This window comes from Caretta caretta, chromosome 3 (genome assembly GCF_965140235.1).
Source record: "Caretta caretta isolate rCarCar2 chromosome 3, rCarCar1.hap1, whole genome shotgun sequence".
Classification (NCBI taxonomy): domain Eukaryota; kingdom Metazoa; phylum Chordata; order Testudines; family Cheloniidae; genus Caretta; species Caretta caretta.
In genome coordinates, this window is record NC_134208.1 from 36205046 (window position 1) to 36228899 (window position 23854).

Here is a 23854-nt window from a genome sequence, read left to right on the forward strand (position 1 = left end):
ACTATTATACGTTAGATAATCTACAAACTAGCAATGACAGCAGTCACTAAGAACATTAGCAAGGTTAGGTCACCATTTGCCTTCAATATTTAAAAAAAAACAACAAAGACTGAAACACTTCAGTGAAATGAATCCAAGTATCAGAGGGGTAGCCGTGTTAGTCTGTATCCACAAAAACAACGAGGCGTCCGGTGGCACCTTAAAGACTAACAGATTTATTTGGGCATAAGCTTTCGTGAGTAAAAAACCCCACTTCTTCAGATGCATGGAAGAAGTGGGTTTTTTACTCACGAAAGCTTATGCCCAAATAAATCTGTTAGTCTTTAAGGTGCCACCGGACTCCTCGTTGTTTCAGTTAAATGAATGTATTGATACAGTCAAACTAAGAAATATGAGACAATGCATTGAATCCAGAAAATCCAAAATCTATCTGTCAGAAACTATAACTATGGACTTTAATCCCACTGAGCACTCTGACTCTGAACTAGTCAAACTCTGAAATCCTATGGGACAACTCGTGTGCTTAAAATTAAGCGCATGCTTAAGTTCTTTGCTGGTTCACTGTCAGAGTCCTCAGCATCTTGTATGATCAAGCCCTCCAAATTAAGATTACATTACAAAAGAGGTTTCAGAGTGGTAGCTGTGTTAGTCTGTATCAGCAAAAAGAACAAGGAGTACTTGTGGCACCTTAGAGACTAACATGTATTTGGGCATACGCTTTCGTGAGCTAAAATCCACTTCATTGGATGCATGCAGTGGAAAATACGGTAGGAAGATATGTAGAACATGAAAAAATGGATGTTGAAAGAAAGAGCTTACCGCTGAACTTCTGGTGAAACTCTGGAAGAACGCCAGTATGGCAAAGATTTAAACTTTTCTTTGCCCACTGCAACATAATAATGATCATCTTCTAAGCCATCTGAGTCATGTACAGCATGACCATCCAATGTGTAGAGGCTTTAAGCAAAAGAAATAGAAATAAAGATTAGGAAGTAACAATGAATAGAGTATAATGCAATACTCAGACTTGCAGTGCAAGTTTCAGGGTTTTTTCAATGCTCCACCCAGCTGTGATTCAGGAGAACAGAGGAATTATACATGTTAGGGGGCTTATTCCTTCACCCACTTACTTCCCTGGTCCTTCTCGCATGAACAGAGAGCAACAATACCCAAAGTCCAAAGGCGCAAACAATTCCATGTTTACTGGGGTGAACTTTCAGCAAGCATGATTTCAGTTTCCTTCCTTAGTGTTCCCCTTCCCAGCTCTGACACCACAGAGCCTTACCTGTGTCCCTGTTCCCATTTCCCCGTTTAGCTAAAAATGATTCCAATTTCCCCACCCCCATTCCCTGTTCCCATTTCCCCCACCACACACACACTCACTTCCTGATTGACTGCAGACTATGTAGTAAAACTTGAGTTCTGCTTAGCTATACCTTACCAATCATTTTCCTGTTTCAGAGTAACAGCCGTGTTAGTCTGTATTCGCAAAAAGAAAAGGAGTACTTGTGGCACCTTAGAGACTAACCAATTAAATTGGTTAGTCTCTAAGGTGCCACAAGTACTCCTTTTCTTTTTGCGAATCATTTTCCTGAAATTTAACTAACCAATCCTAACATATTGTAACATGATTATGTAACCAATTAAATCCCACCACCTTAATTAGTTTACACCCAGCAAAATTAATTATACAGCAGACAGAAACAATCACAGAACCAGACAGAGATTATACAGACAAACAATAGCAAAGTGGGAACTATAATGACAAAACAATACAGAAGTGAGGATTTCACATCCCAGCTATTGATAAGTGAGTTCTTGCCAGACAGGATGCTATCAAACTAAATTTCCTTTTACATCTTCTAGGCACTTCCCTTTCTCTGGAGGCGATAGGCATTATCAGGACAGGATTGTATTCCTAACAGCCCAATAGCACCTTCTTTCAATGTGACTAGTTTGGAATGTGAGGATGTGACCGGTCGCTTCCCAGCTTATGGCTGCCTCTGTTGCTTAGCCAAAGGCCTTAGCCTGACCTTACACCGGCAGACAGTGATTTTGATTCTTCCTTTTATACCTCTATAACTAGCCAAGTGATAAGAATACACCTAAATTCTTAGAGTATAGGCCTTTACAGACAGGCCTGAATAGCTATATCCTAACAATACACATAAATTAAGTTACTATTTTAATACGGGAGGACAATTTAACATTTTATTGCAAAGCCTTAGAAAGCAAATTAAATATTTATTAAATAATAATGACATATTTTATATATTTGCAAGCACCATAGATAGTGCTGGAGGATGTTCAAAAGATATAGACACTTATAGTAGCAGCAGCTGGTGACATGTTTTGGACCTTCAGCAACCTTGTGGGATCGTTGTGACATTAAGGTTCCTATGAAGTTGCAAATCAGCATTGCAGTGAAACATGGGAACTGAGGAAGGCTGAAGAACACTGGATTGACATTTTCAGTTCTTGTCAGCTGCTTCACATCAAGTGGCAGAACAAGATCAGAAATTTAGGATATTTGAAGCCAAACCCAGCAACCACCTCCATCAGCGCTGGTTCAGTTTCAGCAGCTTTCTTGGTATGAACATATCATTAGAATGGAAGACCACTGAATTCCAAAGTGTATATACCAAGGAATGGAGGTTGGCTTGTTTGGCCTAATCAAAATGAAAGATGAGGGGAAATATGATTGCTTTCTATAAATACATCAGAGGGACAAACACCAGTGAGGGAGAGGAGTTTTTAAGTTAAGGGGCAATGTTGGCACAAGAACAAATGGATATAAACTGGCCATCAATACGTTTAGCCTTGAAATTAGACAAACGTTTCTAACCATCAGAGAAATGAAGTTCTGGAACAGCCCCCTAAGGGGAGTAATGGGGACAAAAAGCCTCACTTGTTTTAAGACTGAGCTTGATAGGTTTATGAGGGGATGGTATGATGAGACTGCCTATAATGGCATATGCAACTTCTATTAGCAAATATCTCCAGCAGTCAGAGATAAGAAATGAGATGGATACTTACCAAGAGAATTATTTTCCAGGTGTCTGGCTAATGGTTCTCACCCACATGCTCAGAGTCTAGCTAATCACCGTATTTGGGACAAGGAAGGAGTTTTCCCCCAGGTCAGATTTGCAGAGATCCTGGGGGGGTTTCCTCATCCTCTGCAGCATGGAGCATGGGGTCACTTGCTGGTTTGAACCAGAGTGAATGATGGATTATCTGTAGCTTGAAGTCTTTAAACTAAGATTTGAGGACTTCAGTAACTCAACCAGAAGTTACGAGCCTATTACAGAAGAGTGTGGGTAAGATGCCGTGGCCTGCAATGACTATGATTATGATGGTCCCTTCTGGCCTTAAAGTCTGTGAGTCTAACCTTTTGTTTATGTGAACGTGTTTTTTATTTTTGTTACCCCTGAAGGGGGTCCGGACTAGACATGACCTAGCCAGAGAGGTAGGTGTGAACAGAAACAGGCTGCTGCAGAACCAAAAGATCAACAGAGGGCGCTAGGGGCAAAGACTCTGCAATACCATGCTTGACACCAGGAGGCACTGAATGAAACTGCTTAGAGTGCCAAAACTTTACACGCTTAACCTAATGGGACATTTTCCTGGAAAATCTGAGAAAGAATGGTTGAGCCATTTTTTAATTACCATATGTGAGGAGGATATAATATACTTTCTGGTGTAATCACAAAAATGGTTTCACAGTTTAAAGCTGTTTCCTAAGTGGGTGCTTTGAACAGTATGGATTGTCTCTAAACTACTAAGCTGAGGAAGGGACAGAAGTCTGCCCATGGTGTGCGCATTTTATTTAAATTCTAAGGAGAGGATCTGTGAGCAGAAAAGAAAATAAACTTCCCATTAATTTGAAAGGCATCCAAGAGCTTTGAACCCAAAAAAATCTAAATTGGGCATATATGTTGAACCCCTTCCTTTTGCCCTCATTCGTCTGTCTATATACTGCAAGCTCCTCAGGGCATGATTTGTCTTCTTTTCTGCCTCCTTTCATGCCTTCTTTTCTGTTTTGAAACCACATAACACACACTGATCACTACGAAAAAAAAATAGTCACTAATAAAACAACCACCTTAGCCAAACAGGAAGTCAGCTGAAGTTACGCCAGTTATAAATTTGACGCACTATTTCACAATTAAAGCATTGGTTAATCTTATCTTCACCATTATGTTAACACTAGTCCATTTTATCTTCCTGACCCCAGCCCTTCCATAAAGATTGTTCTTTTTCAAGGGTAGAAAAGGTGTCTTTTATGTTACTCTTGTGATCTTCTCCATTAATGTCTGTACTAAATACAAAACACCAGGTTTTTAAAGCAAAGATACATACAATGGTGTCCTGATGAACCAAAACAACTGCTATGAACATTTATTAAATGAAAATATATAAAAAGGTACTAAACTAAATGCAATAGGAAACACAAATTCTCAGAAACCTGGAAAAGTCCTGCCCTTCATATTCCGTTTTCTTTCATACACAACCAATCAAAATATTAGATTGTCATTAATAACTGGTGTAGCATATGAATACAAAAAGAACCCTAAATTGCAAGACTCAGGACTTTTGTATTAAATTACCAGTTGTAATCTTACCTATGAACACCACCGCAGCGAAGAAAGATTTTTTCATTTATTAGTGCAAGGACGCAATTCCAGCTTTTCAAAGTAAACCTGGGTATGATAAATTTTACAGGTGGTTTAAGCATATCTCCATTTGTGAAAACACTGCCAAAAGACAAAAAAAAGCCATATTTCTTCAGTAGTGAAAGACATAGACAAAAGAAAAACTAAAAATATCAGTTGACAACTTTATGTAATCTGGATCGTTAGTAGTGTAGCCATGAAGATTTCAACAATACATTTTAAATCTTAGTCCATTTCATAAAACTCATCCATAAAAAGAAAGAATTGTATCCTTTAATATGTTTCTGTCTGACATGATGGGAGAGTCAGTGAAATATGTCCACTTGGAGAAGCCAAGAAGAATATAGCCCTTGAAAATTCAATTACTTTCTCTCCATATTGTCCAAAGATGTCCTCACAATTCCCAGAGGAAATAATGTACAATCCTTTAAAAGAGATAATAGAATCAATTGATTTCTTCACTGGTGCCCATATTAGAAAGCTGTTCCTACTCAACCTTTAAGAGTAGCTGGAATCACTTTTTGGCTGACCCCTCACTTCTTAGAAGGAGTCACAGTAAAGAATAGAGCAGTGTTGGTCTCTTTAAAAATAATGTTGCTATTTGGGCCATCAGCCTTATAGGCCCCCTCCACAAAAGCAGCCTCACTCTCTGCTGGGAAGGTGGCATTTTATATCAGCAGCAGGGGGCAGGGCCAAGAGTAAGCACTGGCTGACTGCAGAGAATGTTCAGGCTCTTGGTGCAGCTTCCAGTAACTCCAGTGGCCCTAGAACATTTTGCTGTAGAGGGGAAGGAGTACTTGTGCTTCTTCACATGCAGAAAAGCAGCATCCCTAGCCCACAAAATGGACAGAAACTCTGAGGAATGACAGAGGATGTGCTCCTTTGATGGAGGAGGAGGGGGCAGTCAAGGTAACCCATATACAGTGTGAAATGAGCTCTCCCCCTGCATAGCCACATAGTTGTACATTGATATTTCTCCTTACCGCCACACACTCCACCCAGACTTTTTTGAGGCATAGGTGTTCTTTTCTCTCAGAAGAACAAGCAGCTTCTGCTATCCCACCCCCACACACTTGTGCTGATTACATAGGGAGCAATTTCAAGGAGATAATAGGGTTTCTCTCCCTAGAAAGGGTGAGGGATCTTGCAGGCCAAAGTAGATTGAAACAGGAGAAGCTTTGACCTTCTCACCAAGGAAGAGGACCAGCTATGGGGGAGCGCAGCTTGGCTAACCCAGGGAGTGGAGAGAAAGCACCTCTCTTCTTCAAACCAGCTAAATTAAAAAGACTAAAACTAGTCTATTAGTTCAACCCGACCGTCTTGTCTCTATAAAGCACAGATGGTGATTTGAACAACGTTTGAATATGTTTTATTTCCTTATTACTCTTCATGATGCCACTAACATTCTAATGAGATTTTATCCCATTAACAAAAATGATTAGTGCAACAATCCAAAACTGACTACATTTTTTGTGGACCTGCCTACATTGAAGCACCAAACCGTGCTACGTATCTGGTTCTGCTTAGCATAGTATGGCACATCCAAAATGCCAAAACTGCATGAGGCTGAACCATGCTTTACAACCATGTGGTGTACACAAGAATTGGCATCAGGTGACTGCAGCCTACACAAAAGCCCTAAAGCAGGGCTGTCAAACTCCTCCTGTGTGGAGGGCTGAGCTACATTCGTAGGTATAGTTGGTGGACTGGAATATACACTTCGGCTGTTTACTATGTAAAAACAGATTTACGCAAGAGCAGATCTCCCACATTGTAAGTGGGAGGTTTGCACAGAGATCACAGATAGTATATGGCCTGTATGTAGCAACTGAATGTTCAGGGTCATATGCTGCGACTCTCACTCACAGTGAGTAATACCGACTCCATAAATGTTAGTCCTACTAAAACCATGTTTCCCTTCCCCTTTTTCTCTTCCCTTATTTTGTTCCCTTTCAACTCTTGTCTACACTACCACTTACTTCAGTATAATTTACGTCACTCAGGAGAGTGAATAATCCACACCCCTGAGCGACATAAATTACACCAAAGTTAGTGCCGGTGTAGATAGCGCTAGGTCAGTGGGAGAACATAGCTATCACCTCTTGCAGAGGTAGCGTAATTAAGTCAATGGGAGAGCTCTCCCATCAGCTTAGAGAGTCTCCACTAGTTACAGCTTCCAGATCCTACACCAGTATATAGTAGTTGAGAGCCTGTTCTAACTCCCACCTTTGCTGTAAGTTCCATAATTGACCTTGCATCTGTGCAGAATGAATGTAGCATTTTGGAGAATGCTACATTGGGGCAAGAGGGGAGGGCTGGAAAAGGAGCCAGCTCTGCTAGCTTTATGCCAGAGAATTTTGCTACGCAAGAAGAATTCTCCACTGGCCAGCTATAGCGGGAGTTCAACCACTTTATGATGCCCAAGTGCTGAAAAGCTGCTGCAATACCTGTGAGACTCTACCTTCATGTTTCTCCTTCTCCATCCCAACACTGTTTTATTACATCACATGGGAACTTAGATTATAGGTCACTTGAAACAGGGACCAGGTACTAGTTACGTGTAATTCAGGGCACCTAGCATATGTTTGAACACTGTAATAATTAATTAATTGCCTATTATGAATGTATAAGTGTTTTATTCAGTTCAGCTTTAAATACCCTATGCACTGGGGCTTCCACCCATCCCTTTGACTTTTAATTTTCCTCATTATGCCTTTTTCTCCAAGAGCATCTGTGCACTATATTTTGTAAATACACATTGAAGTTACACATTGTGCCATAGTACAACTCCCTATATAGGTTAATATTGTTGTATGGCCAATGCTTCTCATGAACTCTACTCTTAAAAAGTATAAAAAATAATAATCATAATTCCTGGGATGAATAATACAGTATGTCAAATTGCAGTCAAGAGCAGATATGTGTGTCCGGATGCCACTTTAAAACAATATTTTAAAATGAGAAAGGCTGGGTTTGGAAGATATTTGGGGCCATCTAGTGGAATTTTCAGTAAATTAATATAAAACACAGAGATCATACATTAAAACAGTGAATTAGATTTACCAAAAAAGTGTTGCTATGGTACATTTTAAATACCATTATTTTCTGAACTATGTTAATGGATATAATTTTTACAGAATAAAATTAAGAACAAAACAGCCCACACAAGGGGAAAAGTGCCTGTTGGTGAGAAATATAAAACCATAGAATAATCCCGAACGATGATTTGGAGGGTCCAATTTCAATTTAATTTAATAATTTAAAACTAGATTAGACAAAGCACTAGAAAACATATTGTAGGGAGCAAGCCATGACTGTCATGGGAATGAACTAGATGACCTAATGGGTCTTTTTTATCTCTAAGTTCAGTTATATTAATGTACTCATGGAAAACATCCAATGTTTGAGAGTTATGTATATAAATAAACACCCTCTTCCTTTCTTTGAAGTAGCAATTCAAATCATACGTGATATCATAAATACTCTTTAGTCTACATTTTTTAATCTCAACTCTTTTTGGGTTTGATGCTGAAATTAGTTTGAACTGCTTTAAGGCTATGGAAGATTAAATATTTCAGCACTAGCTTGTTAGTTACATTTATCACCAGAAGCACAATACCTCTGGATTCTGAAAACTGCACTGGCTTCCTATTTACTTCTGGGTGCAATTTAAAAGTTATTGGTTTTGACCTCAAAAGCCTTGAATGGATTGGATCATGATTACATCTGAAACCACCTCTTTCCCCACATGATACCATAACAGATGAGATTATACAAAACTCCTGGGCTAAAAATCTCTTTATTTAATTGCATGGAGTATGGAAGGCAGGGCATTCTTAGAGTAGAATCCTCAAATGGAGGTGTAAAATGAATTCTACATTTGCCAGAGCCCAAATCTGTTAACTTTAGGTCCTAGTGCAACCTCATTTATTTTTCCCAAGCTTCAACTAGGAAAGATAAATTGTTGGCAGAGGGTGATGATAGAGGCTTAATGATTAATTGGTGGGATTCAGATAATCTTATTATTGTCTTTTGGATTCTGTCACTTCTTGTAATTTAAATATTTGTACATGCATCCAGTGGGAACAATGGGCATTTTAAAAGTTGAAAAAATACGTAAATAAAATACATAAACTTTTAAAAGGGCTCTTCTTGGAATGCTCATCGCTTTAAGTAACCTATGAGTATTACCACTGTAGTTCTCTCAAATGGAACTTAAAGTGGCATCATATGTTAAGGCACAACGCATTTTTGGCTCTTCTCCTCCACATCCAGTTATTCCTTCCCCACTTCTTGTGCAACAGAACTGCACTGCTTCCACTGCCCGCAGAACATCACACTTTTAGTGGAGGTAGTGCAGCCATACAACACGCTTCCTTATTAACAACATATGGAGGGCAGTATATTTCACCACAGATCAATATCAAGTGTGACCATCCCTTTGGAACTCCCTCCTTCTATACCCCTATGAGAATCTGCTCATTTCTGATCCCTCCATTCATGGCACTTCACTGTTTTAAAAATCTATTTTAGTGATTCTAATACAGATTTTTTTAAATATGACTTTCATCCTAAGTGTCCTTTTACAATATTATCTGTGACACAAAAAAGCTACATCACATAACTCCCTAGAATATGTAATTTTTTTTCCAAAAAATAGTTTGCTGCAAAAAAAAAAAATCAATATAATTATAAGGAATGTGGTGCCCTCTTTCTCGCCCCTCCCTCCATCCCTCCACAATGATAGAGGGACCCAAATTCTGCTCTGGCTCACACATGATACAAATTACATTTAAATTAATAGGAGCTACACAGTGTGTAAATCAAGACTGAATTTGGCCCTTCCAAATTACGTTTGTTGTACCTGGGCTTCATTATAAACATAATCTTTCCACTGAACTAGACATTTGGAGTTTTGCAGAATATTTAAAACCAAATCTAGAGTTTTGATTCACAACATACTTACTTGATATTACGTGGCTTATTATAGATCAGTTGCCACCTGGAAGGCACACGTATTTTACTATGAACTACTGGTTTAATCTGCAAGAAAAATAAAACACACATTATGCGGGATGTTTAAAACATTTTAATCTTAAAAGTGCTGCTCAGTTATATACATGGCAGACCCAGGTTCAAATGTTATAGAGTCATAGAGCCATAGAGTTTAAGGCCAGAAGAGACCACCAGATCATCTAGTCTGCCCTCCTGTAACTCAAAGGCTACAACACCACTAAACCCAACAACCAAAATTAGACCACAGTATTATAGACTATAGGAGACTACACTATTATGTCCACAGGCAGTGAACATGAGGGACCAATGTGCACCAGTGATCAAGGCCTCCACAATGGCAGGGAAATGATTAAGTGAGATATACCCAGCCCACACCTACATACTGCAGAGGAAGGTGAAGAAAATCCCAAGATCATGGCCAATCTGACCTGGGGGAAGATTCTGTCCAGATCCAACATATGGCAAGCAGTTAGACCCTAAGTATATGAGCAAGAACCAGCCAGCAAAGCAACTGAGAGAAAGAATTATTGGTGCCAACTCAGAGCCATGCCCTCCTCCCCTTCCGAGTCTCATCTCCAGTTTCCCGATATCACCACTAGCACCGCGCCTTATGGGGATGAATGGTTATGAAAATCAATACCCCAGTAAAAGAAAAAAGGTTTTCCCGATCCCAAAGGCCCAAGCCCCAGACCCAGGTCAATATACCAGTCAGATCTTACCCACAAATCACGCCGTTGCAAATCCTTTAGAATCTAAAATCTAAAGGTTTATTCATAAAAAGAAAGAAATATAGATGAGAGTTAAAATTGGTCAAAGTAATCAATTGCATACAGCAATCGCAAAGTTCTTGGTTCAGGCTTGTAGCAGTGATGGAATAAACTGCAGGCTCAAATCTGTCTCTGGAGTACATCCACAGCACAGCAGCAAGATGGAGTTTGGAGTCACATGGGCAAATCACATGTCCATGCATGACTCAGTTCTTTACAGGTAGAGCAACCATTGCTCACATGCTACCTTGAACGTTCCCAGGAAGATTCCTCATATGTGGATTGGAGTCTCCCAAGGTCCATTCTCAGTTAAGTGTTTGGAGTCTCCCAAGGTCCATTGTCAGTTAAGTGTTTCTTGATTGGGTACTTAATCTAAAGAGTCCCTTCTCAATAAGCTGGCCAACTGCTTCACTAGTGCTACTTAGAATCGAACACATTGAGATACAAGTACATAGCCAATATTCATAACTTCAAATACAAAAATAATAGACACATACAGACAGCATAATCATGACCAGCAAATTACAACCTTTTCATAGACACCTTATTTGACCTTCTTTATACAAGATTTGGTGCAACTATAGGACCTTGGTTGCAACAATGATCTATACGGTCACAGTTCATGTCAATAATGTCTCAACATTCCCTTTACCATTTATTTCCATTAATTTAATTATCATTTCCTTCTCAATTTGTTCTAATTTGTATACTACTGAGGTCAGACTAACAGGTCTGTAATTGCCTGGATCACATTTTTTCCCCTTTCTTAAATGCAGGTATGATGTTAGCTATATGGTTCTACCCCTAAATAGATAGATTTATTAAAAATCCTTGCTACAAGACCAGCAATCTTATGTGCTAGTTCTTTCAGTATTCTGGGATGGAAATTATCCAATCCCCCTGACTGGAGTACATCAAGCTCTTTAAGATTTTCTTCCACCTGAAATTTCCATTTCTAGACACTAACTTCCCTCAGCCATACTGCCTTCACGCACATGTTCCATATTATCATCCTCCCTGAAAACTGAGGCAAAGTATTCATTTCATTTTTGGGCCATACTTAGATTATACTTTAGCTCCGTCCCATCCAATGGTCAGATTCTGAAGAGCATCATTTTGGAGAAACTGTCGGAGGCTCGAAGAGCCCCAAGTTTTTCATTGCTTTACCTCTCCCATCCTCAAGGCTTAGTGTCACCGCCATCCCGCATCCTTCCGGGAGAGGATTCTGTTCAGAGACTGCTGACACAGTTTGATCAACCAGAGGGATCACTGTCAAGTGGCATAATAAACTCCTTTCCCTGAGAGACTCAGCAGCCTTTCCAAGAAGTGAGAAACTGGGACTAAGACTCAAACAGGGTCTCACACAACAGTTCAGAATATAGTAATCACAGCAGAACACGGATACTAAGCTGTCCTGATTTTTCAAAAAGCACCCCTACACAAGTACTTAAAAAAAAAAAAAGAGAGACCATCATGTAAGTATTTGCATATTGACTCCCAACTGCTTGAATTTGAATTCTAGAGCCAGTTTGGGATCCTAAGAACATGTAACAGCAAACTAAGGAGACAGAAGGAGTAACACTAACAGGGCACCCAGTAATACATACTCAGATCATAAAACTGCAAGTGCATCAAACCCCTTGAAAGCTACCCACATGAACAATGGCTGGAAACAAAGTGCTAAAAGTCACAAAGAAAACATTAAGAGAGATACATGAGGATTAGCACACAAACACATTAACCGAGATACCAGTGGCCAAATTCTGCATTAATTTATAATTAAGGATGCGAGTCTGTCACGGAGGTCACGGATGCCATGAATTTCCTGGACCTCTGTGACTTCCACAGGTGCAGCGGCCGGTGCAGCTGACCCCAGGGTCACCCCAGCAGCTGGCCCCGGAGCTAGCTACTGAGACGGCCCCAGGGCCAGCTGCACCAACCGCTGTTGGGGCAGCTCTGGGTCCACCACTGTTGGAGCAGCCCTGGGGTCAGCCACACCGGCCACTGCTGGAGCGGCTTGAGGCCAGCTGCTCAGGCAGTCCTGGGGCCAGCTGCACCAGCTGCTGCTCAAGTGGCCCGATCCGGCTGGCCCCAGGGGCCATGGAGCAGCAGCGGTCCTGGGGAGGCCCAGGAGCAGCGGTCCCGGAGCAGCAGCAGTCCCAGAGCGGACCCAGAGTAGTGGTCCCCGGGATCCTCGGAGCAGTGGGTGGCCGAGGGGCAGTCAGCTTCCGCCACTGGAGCAAGGGTTGGCCATCAGGCCTATTTATAGTAAAAGTCATGGACGGGTCACAGGCCATGAATTTTTGTTTATTGCCTATGACCTGTCCATGATTTTTATTAAAAATACCCATGACTAAATCTTAGCCTTATTTATAACCTACGCAATCCCAATGCAATTAATTACTTTGCAGGGGCTATAAACCATTGCAGAAGTTGGCTCTTCTCTTCCAAAGGTTAGTGAAAAGACAAAAAAGACAAAAACTGATTCAATATGCAGACCATAACAGTATATTTACTTATGCTTTGAGGATTGCCTATGTGGGTGTGTATTTACTAATATCACTGAGCAATAAAACTATGGAACGATCTTCTGTATGATTGTGTCAAAATATGTGTCATAAATATAAGGGGAAGGGTAAACCCCTTTGAAATCCCTCTTGGCCAGAGGAAAAACTCCTCTCACCTGTAAAGGGTTAAGAAGCTAAAGGTAACCTCGCTGGCACCTGACCAAAATGACCAATGAGGAGACAAGATACTTTCAAAAGCTGGGAGGAGGGAGAGAAACAAAGGGTCTGGTCTGTCTGTCTATATGCTGTTTTTCTGCCAGGGATAGACCAGGAATGGAGTCTTAGAACTTTTAGTAAGTAATCTAGCTAGGTACGTGTTAGATTATGATTTCTTTAAATGGCTGAGAAAAGAACTGTGCTGAATAGAATAACTATTTCTGTCTGTGTATCTTTTTTGTAACTTAAGTTTTTGCCTAGAGGGATTCTCTATGTTTTGAATCTAATTACCCTGTAAGGTATCTACCATCCTGATTTTACAGAGGTGATTTCTTTACTTCTATTTACTTCTATTTCTATTAAAAGTCTTCTTGTAAGAAAACTGAATGCTTTTTCATTGTTCTCAGATCCAATGGTTTGGGTCTGTGGTCACCTATGCAAATTGGTGCGGCTTTTTATCCAACATTTCCCAGGAAAGGGGGGGGTGCAAGTGTTGGGAGGATTGTTCATTGTTCTTAAGATCCAAGGGTCTGGGTCTGTAGTCACCTAGGCAAATTGGTGAGGCTTTTTACCAAACCTTGTCTAGGAAGTGGGGTGCAAGGTTTTGGGAAGTATTTTGGGGGGAAAGACGTTTCCAAACAGCTCTTCCCCAGTAACCAATATTTGTTTGGTGGTGGTAGCGGCCAATCCAAGGACAAAGGGTGGAATACTTTGTACCTTGGGGAAGTTTTGACCTAAGCTGGTAAAGATAAGCTTAGGAGGTTTTTCATGCAGGTCCCCACATTTGTACCCTAGTGTTCAGAGTGGGGAAGGAACCTTGACAATATGAAAACAGACTTCCAGTCAATGTTCTCGGTTAACTGTTTTATAACACATCAGGAACCACCTGTGACCACTCCTCATCTATTAACATTTAATTTAGTGCAGTAGGATTCACAAGTGTGCCCTTTCCCCTTAAGATATTGCCAATAATGGACTGTACTCAATTTTGAAGTTTTTCAAGTAAAACACTGAGAAACATCAAGCATGTTTTGTTGCTTGTGTTGTAATAATACACAAACAATAGTCCTCATCTTGCCAACTCTTATTACCAGGTACAGTGTTTACTACCATTACTCCCACTATCCATTTTAGGTACTTTTATGGCACCCATTACCAAAGTATCTTGACACCTTCATAGTCTTTAATGTGTTTATGTTCCCAAAATCCCAGCAAGACAGGGAAGCGCTACTACAGCATTTTAGAGAAGGACAACTGAGGCCCAGAAATGCTCATCTACACAACAAAGTTATAAGCTAAGGTGTGAATTTAAACCAATATAGTTACAACAGAATAACTCCCTAGATGGACACTCGAGTATGAAAGTGCCTTTTTTCAGTTTAGCTTGTGTCACTTTGGAAGGGGTTTAAGCTCAACCAAAAAACCCACACTCTTATTCTGAGATAAGTATGTCCACCTGGGGATACCACCAGTATAACTGTATCAGTTTAACAACATTGGTATAACGGTTGTGCCAATATTTTAAAAGGATAAGTGAGATGACCCGGATAACTATAGGTCTATCAGCCTGCAGCAATTTCTGGTAAAATAATGGAAAGATTAATAAAGAATTAAAGAAAGGTAATACAATGAATGCCAATCAAGATGGGTTTATAGAAAATAGACCCTGTCAAAGTAATTTGAATTTTTTTCTTTATTACTTTACAAGTTTGGTTGATAAAGGTAATAGCGTTAATGTAATATATTTTGACATCTTTAAGGCATCTCACTTGGTACCACATGACATTTTGATTAAAAAACTAGAACAATACAAAATGAATGCGGCACACATTGAACTCGTTAAAAGATGGCTAATAGAGAAGTCTCAAAATGTAACTGTAAGCAGGGAATCTTGAAATGGGTATGTTTCTAATGAGGTCCAGCAAGGATCACTTCTTGGCCCTATGCTATTTAACATTTTTATCAATGGCCTGGAAGAGAACATAAAAATCATCACTGATAAAGTTTGCAGATTACATAAAAATTGGGGGAATGGTAAATAATGAAGAGGACAGGTCACTAATACAGAGAGATCTGGATCATTTGGTAAGATGGGTGCAAGCAAAAAATAAAGTGTTTTTAATATGGCCAAATGTAAAGATATACATCTAGGAACAATGAATGCTGGCCATACTTACATGATGGGGAACTCTAACCTGGGAAGCAGTGACTCGGAAAAAGACTTGGGGGTCACGCTGGATAATCAGGTGAACATAAAATCCCAGTGCAACACTGTGCCAAAAGGACAAAGGCAATCCTTGAATGCATAAAACAGGGGAATCTTGAGTAGGAGTAGAGAGATTATTTTACATCTGTATATGGCACTAATGTGACCCCTGCTGAAATACTGTGTCCAATTCAAGAAAGATGTTGACAAATTGGAGAGGGTACAGAGAAGAGCCACAAAAATGATTAAAGGATTAGAAAATATGCCTTATAGTGATAAACTCAAGCTATTTAGCTTAAACAAAGAAAAGGTCAAGGTGTGACTTGATTACACTCTTCAAGTACCTACATGAGGAACAAATATTTGATAATACGCTCTTCAATCTAGCAGACAAAGTTATAACACAATCCAATTTACACTCTTCAAGTACCTACATGAGGAACAAATATTTGATAATACGCTCTTCAATCTAGCAGACAAAGTTATAACACAATCCAATGACTAGAAGTTGAAGCTAGACAAATTCAGACTGGAAATAAGGTGTAAAATTTTATTAGTGAAGGTAATGCCATTGGAACAATTTACTAAGAGTTATGGTGGATTCTCCATCCCGGGCAATTTTTAAATCAAGACTGGATGTTTTTTCTAAAAGATATGCTCCAGGAATTATTTTGGGGAAGTGCTATGGCTGGTGTTAAGGAGCTGTCCAGAGTATTTTGGGGTGACTGACTGCGATGGGGTTGGTGAGGTCTGAAGGCATGGAATAATAAACAGTGCTTAATAAAATGATGTAGTACACATAAATATGGATTTATACACTAGTTTTATTTATGTACGGTCATTTGAGTTATTTTATTCACATAAATATAATAAAATGGTTTTAATGGATAAAATGAAACAAATAATTCCCAAAAACTAAAATGAAAAATTATAAAACAATGTCATGGGGCTCAACTTATAACACTGAGTCCAACAATCATTTCTGGGTTAGCCATTACCTTAAGGGCAAAGCCCTAAACCAGAAATCATGAAGGAATCACTCCTGCAAACACAATGGGACTACTCACATGAGTAAGGACCACTCATGCAAAGGTTTTGTGGACTAGGCCTGTAAGAGATTGGGGCCTGTCTTATAGTACCCTCTTCCAGCTGGACCCTGGCTTGCTCTTGCTGACCCAGTGCCTTCCCTGGGTGAACTCTGCCGGAACTGTCTCGTCGAGTCCAGGGAAAGTAGTTTTCAGCATGATCAGTTGTTGTGGTTTCTTTTTCCTTTTATTTCAAGTCTCCTCAACAAACAAGATCAAAACTTCCCCAAGTCTGTCCCTAAGCCACTCTCTGACCTGGGAAGAAGTGGGAGCACTTGGTCACCCAACTGGAATTCCCTGGCTCTATCCCCTTTATTATACTGGCACAGTCCATCATGAGTCATTCCCTGTTGGATGAGCCCAGGTTGCCTGCAGCAGTAACATACCAGAGCCATTCACAGGAGGGCAATGGTGGTTCCTTGAAAGCCTGGGACTTTGGAGCCCCTGGGTGTAGGGTCCCATGGGTGGGGTAAAATTTTGGTAGATTCTCGCTGGGTTGGTAGGTTATCATCTCTCGCTGCCTTTCTAAGTGTGGCTAGCTGACTGAGAGTCTGGCCTTCCCATCTGCAGGTAATTCAACCTCCAGAAATCTCTCAGTTGTCTCGACCACCTCTGCCATGGATGCGGGCCAAAACCGTCGAACCCAGGCTTGTACCAGCATATGTGTAGGTATTGTTCTAGGCCAGTGTTTCCCAGACTTGGGACGCTGCTTGTGCAGGGAAAGCCCCTGGCGGGCCCGGCCGGTTTGTTTACCTGCCGCATCCGCAGGTTCGGCCGATCGCAGCTCCCAGTGGCCGCAGTTCGCTGCTGCAGGCCAGTGGGGCTGCAGAAAGCATCACGGACCAAGGGACGTACAGGCCGCCACTTCCCGCAGCCCCCATTGGCCTGCAGCAGCGAACCGCGGCCAGTGGGAGCCGGTCGAACCTGTGGAATCGGCAGGTAAACAAACCGGCCTGACCCACCAGAGGCTTTCCCTGAACAAGCGGTGTCCCAGGTTTGGGAAACACTGTTCTAGGCCAATATTGTCAATAAGTTCCACCATAGTCTCGGCCTCTGGGTTTAGTTATTGGGTAGTCCCAGAGCCACTGACCTACTGCCCAGGGGTATGCCCCATTAAGGAATGTCTCCAACCAAAATATCTTCCAATAAGCTTCTGTAGAGAGACCAGGGCAGTCCATGATGGCAGCCTTTTGCATTGCAGAGGATTGTGCTTCATCCACACTCGGTGATCAATACACTGCTTGGGCCTCACCAGTGAGTTATGGGACCAGTTACGCTGCCCAGGAACTCTTCTCCCAGCCCACTCGAAGGTAGGTCAGGTAGGTCTCTGGGTCATCAGGTGCTGCCCATCTTGGTCAAGGTGAGACTGGGTGAAACTCTGGGGCAGATCCATCCCTCCATGGCTGTTTCTGTCTCACCTCAGCTGCTATGAGATTAAGCAGGCCATATCTACTTGGAACAGTCTGTTCCACTCAAGCTCAGATAGCTGGGCTTCCTGCAAACATTGCTGAGAGGCCAGGAGTACCTTCTGGGACTGGTGGTTCCTTTCATTTTCCACCTGCTCTTGATTCACAATCATCTGGAGTATCTCCTCCACGGCCCTTCTTTATGGAAGGGGTTCAGATCTACAGGTACTATATGTAAGAGATTGGAGCCTGTCTTATAACTCCTTCTTCTGGCTGCACCCCAGCTTGCTCTTTCTGAGCCAGTGAACTCCCTGGTGGAATTCTACCTGGAATCTTCTCACTGCGTCCAGGGAAGGCAATTTCCAGCAGGGTCAGTTTTTGTGGTTTCCTTTTTGCTTTTATTTCAAGTCTCCTCAACAAACAAGATCAAAACTTCCCAAAGTCTGTCCCTCACCCCCTGTAGTTCCTCAGTCCAAAGATCCTGGCTCTTACCTCAGAGCTTTTGATAACAGGATTTCCCCAGTCTCCTTTCTGTCCATTTTTGCTTCCAGGAGCAGTTCTTCCCAGCAGTTGCTCCAGCCTCTAGTAGGTACTGCAGTTCCTCCTTTCCGTTTCCTGCTACTCTTTTTATGAGGATCAGCAAGTTAAGCTGCAGGTCTATTCCTGCAGGTGCAGCAGGAGGGGCTAATCAGCCAGTCAACCCACTGCTGGCCTCTAACCTCAGTCAAATAATAACCCTTATACCTTCACAGGGCCCATAATCTGTATATGGAATTTCAATGAACAACTATTCCTTAGGGAGCTTGAACAGTGGTTTCACTTTCAGAAAACACTATAAACTAGGAGACATTTTGCAAAGCATAATGGGTGACAAACAGAGAATACAGAAAATGTAGCAGTTTAGATTAACTGTTAAAAACTAGGTCAGAAGCACGATTCAGATAATTCATCAGTTTAATTTGAACTAAGGTGTTTCAGTTCCTACAGGAGTAAGAGCAACTGTTTGTTGTATTTTTATTACTTTTCTCCATGGCACCAAAAAGCAATAATTGACATTATCCTACTCAGTTTCACTACTTCGCCAGCTGTACCATAGCGAGGCACACTATGCCAGAGCTGCACATGAATGATCCTACTCTGCCACTGGGAATGCTAGCCTTTCCCTCCCCCTTCCTCCTCTTCCCTGACAGTAGCATATGTTCAGTACTGAGGACCTAGCAGAAGTAAAAATCAAAACCAAAGTAGAATTGCATCAGTTCTACCTTACCACGCTCACTAGTGCTGCTGGCAAAGTACCAAAAGCAGGAGTGGCACAGACAGTTTTTCCAGTCAAGGATCCTGGGCTTAGGTATGAAAGCGACTGGCAACACAGAAAAGCCTCTGATGATATATAAGGGTATGATTCTGTCACAGAGATCACAGATTCTGTGACTTTCCGGGACTTCTTCCACAGTGGCAGGGCTGGAGCAACTGTCAGCCCCAGGGCCACTGAAACAGCAGCCCCAGGGCTAAAGCAGCACCCGGGACTGGGTCAGCCTTCCTGGGGCTGGAGCAGCAGCAGAGCGGCAGAGGGGCTACAGCAGCTGGTCAGCAGCCAGGCCCGACCTGCCTGAGCAGCAGTCTCCAGGGCGGCCGGAGCAGCAGTCAGCCCTGGGGCTGCCGGAGCAGCTGGCGAGCAGGCTGACCTTTGTAGTAGCAATCCCCTGGCCACTGGAGAAACAGCCCAGGGCTGAAGTAGCAGCTGGGGTTGGGTCAGCCCCCCTAGGGCTGCAGGAGCAGCAGCGGGTATGGAGCAGCTGCCGGAGGTCAGCTTCCCAGCTGTGCTCAACTGTTATTCTCCCCAAGGGTATTTTTAGTAAAAGTCAGGGACTAGTCATGGGCTTCCATAAATTTTTGGTTATTGCCCACAACCTGTCCCTGACTTTTACTAAAAATACCTGTGATGGATTCTTAACCTTAATGATAAACATGTATAGCACAGATTCTCCCAGAGGACTTTTAACAAACAATATTAAAGGGATGCAGTGGCCATGTGTAAGAAACCACAAATTTCTTGTTATCATGTGTCATATTTAGCCTTCCCTTCCCCCCTCTCCTTCCGCCTCAATGAGTGCCATTACAGCCCAAGGTAGAGCACATGTTAACTACTTGTGCAGTGATTTTTTTCCACTTTTTAATCCCCTCCTGTTCAAGGTACCAACCTCCAAGTACTGTTTGAACCCTGAGGCTTCAGGAGAGACAACTACCACTTCAAACAAACAAACAAACCAACCAACCTACAGAACCAACTACATAAGCTAGCAGCAGGGGAAGCCTCTTATCCCAGAGTTGAAAGGATGGGTTGCTGGGGCAATATGCAGCCTAGCTCTCCTGCTTTCCCACCTCATGAGTCTCCTTGCCCATGTGGTACCCACAGGACAGGGTGATGGGGGGAGAGATAGCTCAGTGGTTTGACCATTAGCCCGCTAAACCCACGGTTGTGAGCTCAATCCTTGAGGGGGCCATTTAGGGATCTGGGCCAAAAATTGGGGATTGGTTCTGCTTTGAGCAGGGGGTTGGACTAGATGACCTCCTGAGGTCCTTTCAACCCTGAAATTCTGTGGGCTGTTGGGGCCATGTGCTGGGTCCGGGAGTGTCATGAAGGGAACCCAAACTGGCTTTTTTCTCCAACCCTCTACATACAACATAGTACTGGTAAGTGTTAACAATTCTCAAAGAAAAGGTTGCAAGAATCCTTTATAATTCAAAATGTTGGGCAAACTTTATATCAGCTCCTCCTGTAAGTATTTGTTGAGCGCAGACAGTGGGCTCAGTACTACATAAAATGAAAAAGAAAGATGTAATCCCCATCATCCAAAAAGTCTTACAATCTAAATCGAAACCTACATGCAAATTTAACAGCCCCAGTGAAGTACTGGGCTCCCTCACTTACACACCAAGTGACAAAACTGGGCTCTGCGTGATGTAGACCTTGCTAGGCTCGTGCAGGTTCTGATTCTGAGCTAAGCAGCATGTTGAGGAGTTTAGAACATTAGGATGATCTGGAATGCTGTTGAGAAGGTGATGAAGGGACTGAAGAGGTGAAGAGAGACTTAAAATACACCAGACCAACTAATTTGTCTGTGGATTGGACTTTTGAAATTTTTAGTCGAAGTCGAGGTAAGTACACTTTCTAAAGCTAGAGATGTCCCGGCATTTCTTTGCATGTGACCAGAAGTTACGTGTACCTTGAAAAAACTCTGTGACAATGGTCTTGATCTTGCCACTTTCTCCTTTGAGTATTCCTTTCTCACCATGTTTCGAATGGCATCCAAGGATTAAGAGAAATTTCCTAGAAGACTCTAAAGACTCCAAGCACTGGCAAATTAATCACAGATCCCCTGGATCTCTGCATCTGTATCCTGGCTGTCAGGGATCCATGGCCCAAAAGAAATTAGCCACAGATCCAACTGTGGCAACTATTTTTGGAGAAGAGAGGGCTAAGAGGTCCAGGAGGTGGGGATTCATGTGTCCGTTTGAGTTAACACCACTTGCCCTATTGTGTCTGAATTTAGCATGCTACCACGCTATGCACTGCGTGCAATACCAGAGCCCATAATGCAAAATACAGTAGCATGAAAAATTCAAAATACAAGATACAGGAAACAGGTCTGCATGTGTTTGCAAAATGAGTACTAAGCCTACTTGGCCCACCAAACGATGAAGACATGAAATGGCAGCGGTTGTATTTCCAACTCCCCTTTTTAAAGGGGTAATAAATAAATAGTGGGTAGAGACGAAGGATTTGTCACGTACAAGTTTACAGATTTGAAATCGAAATCACCCTTTAATAGTTTTGCATAATCTCTCCTTTAATTTTTCTAGTCTTCAATTCTCATTTCTGTCTCACTTCCATGGAAGGTGCAAGGTAAAGAAAACATAACATAAGAACATAGAAATGGCCATACTGGCTCAGACCAAAGGTCCATCTAGCCCAGTATCTGGTCTTCCGACAGTGGCCAATGCCAGGTGCCCCAGAGGGAATGAACAGAACAGGTAATCATCAAATGATCCATTCCTTGTCACCAATTTCCAGCTTCTGGCAAACAGAGTCTAGGGACACAATCCTTTCCCGTCCTGGTAATAGCCATTGATGGACCTATCCTCCATGAATTTATCTAGTTCTTTTTTTAAACTTGTTACATTTTTGACCTTCGCAACATCCTCTGGCAAGGAGTTCCACAGGTTGGCTGTGCTTCATGTGAAAAAATACTTCTTTTGTTTGTTTTAAACCTGCTGCCTATTAATTTCATTTGGTGACCCTACTTCTTGTGTAATGAGAAGGAGTAAATAACACTTCCTTATTTAATTTCTCCACACCAGTCATGTTGACTCTTCCCCAACAAATTATGTTCATCTAGGTGTCTGACAATTTTGTTCTTTACTATAGTTTCAATCAGGTTGCCTGGTACTGAAGACTGGCTTACTGGCCTGTAATTGCCAGGGTCACCTCCAGAGCCCTTTTTAAAAATTGGCATCACATTAGCTATCCTCCAGTCATCTGGTACAGAAGCTGATTTAAATGATAGGTTACAGACTAGAGTTAGTAGTTCTGTAATTTCACATTTGAATTCCTTCAGAACTCTTGGGTGAATACCATCTGGTCCTGGTGACTTATTACTGTTTAGTTTAGCAAGTTTGTTCCAAAAACCTCCTTTAATGACACCTCAATCTGGGACATTTCCTCAGATTTGTCACCTAAAAAGAACGGTTCAGGCTTGGGAATCTCCCTCACATTCTCAGCTATGAAGACCGATGCAAAGAATTCATTCCGTTTCTCCGCAATGGCCTTATCATCCTTGAGTGCTCCTTTAGCATCTCTATAGTCCACTGGCCCCACTGGTTGTTTAGCAGGCTTCCTGCTTCTGATGTACTTAAAAAAAATTTGCTATTACTTTTTGAGTCTTTGGCTAGCTGTTCTTCAAATTCTATTTTGGCCTTCCTAATTATATTTTTACACTTCATTTACCAGAGTTTATGTTTCTTTCTATTTTCCTCATTAGGATTTAACTTCCACTTTTTAAAGGATGCCTTTTTGCCTCACACTGCTTCTCTTACTTTGTTGTTTAGCTATGGGGGCTCTTTTTTGGTTCTCTTACTATGTTTTTTAATTTGGGTTATATATTTATGTTGAACAGCCTCTATTGTGGTGTCTTTAAAAAGTTTCCATGCAGCTTGCAGAGATTTTATTTTTGGTGCTGTACCTTTTAATTTCTGTTTAACTAACCTCCTCATTTTTGTGTAGTTTCCCTTTCTGAAATTAAATGCTACAGTGTTGAGCCACTATGGTGTTTTTCCCTGCCGGGACTAGCTGCTCCAAGAAGCAGTCATTTAAGGTGTAAAGAAACTTTATCTCTGCATCCTGTCCTGAGGTCAATATAATTGAAATCCCCCATTATTATTGAGTTTTTAATTTTAATAGCCTCTCTAATCTCCCTGAGCATTTCACAGCCACTATCACCATCCTGGTCAGGTGGTCTGTAATATATCCCGACTGCTATATTCTTATTATTCAAGCATGAAATTACTATCCATAGAGATTCTATGATACAGTTTGGTTCATTTAAGATTTTTACTTCATTTGATTCTATGCTTTCTTTCACATATAGTGCCACTCCCCCACCAGCACAACCTGTTCTGTCCTTCAGATATATTTTGTACCTTGGTATTGCTGTGTCCCATTGATTATCCTCATTCCACCAAGTTTCTGTGATGCCGGTTATATCAATATCCTCATTTAATATGAGGCACTCTACTTCACCCATCTTATTATTTAGACTTCTAGCATTGGTATATAAGCACTTTAAAAACCTTTCACTTTTTAGCTGTCTCACATTACATGATGTAACTGAATGAGACTTTTTTTCATTTGATTGTTTCTCATCAGATCCTACCTGTATTTTATCATCTTCTCTTCTCTTTACTAGGATGTAGAGAAT

At 41.5% G+C, this 23854-nt stretch overlaps 1 protein-coding gene across 3 annotated transcripts in view; it reads right to left on the minus strand.

Moving 5' to 3' along the window:
* DCDC2C (doublecortin domain containing 2C) overlaps window positions 1-23854 on the minus strand; it is a 114092-nt gene that overhangs the window by 84728 nt on the left and 5510 nt on the right. For 2 of the 3 annotated variants that reach the window (XM_048845436.2, XM_048845435.2), the window contains exons 3-5: window positions 9640-9716; window positions 4623-4754; window positions 820-957 (exon numbers count right to left, since the gene is read on the minus strand). In XM_048845436.2, the coding sequence (XP_048701393.1) occupies window positions 820-957; window positions 4623-4754; window positions 9640-9716 (347 nt within the window). The remainder of the gene's footprint in view (window positions 1-819; window positions 958-4622; window positions 4755-9639; window positions 9717-23854) is intronic. The other variant, XM_075126427.1, reaches the window with a different exon arrangement.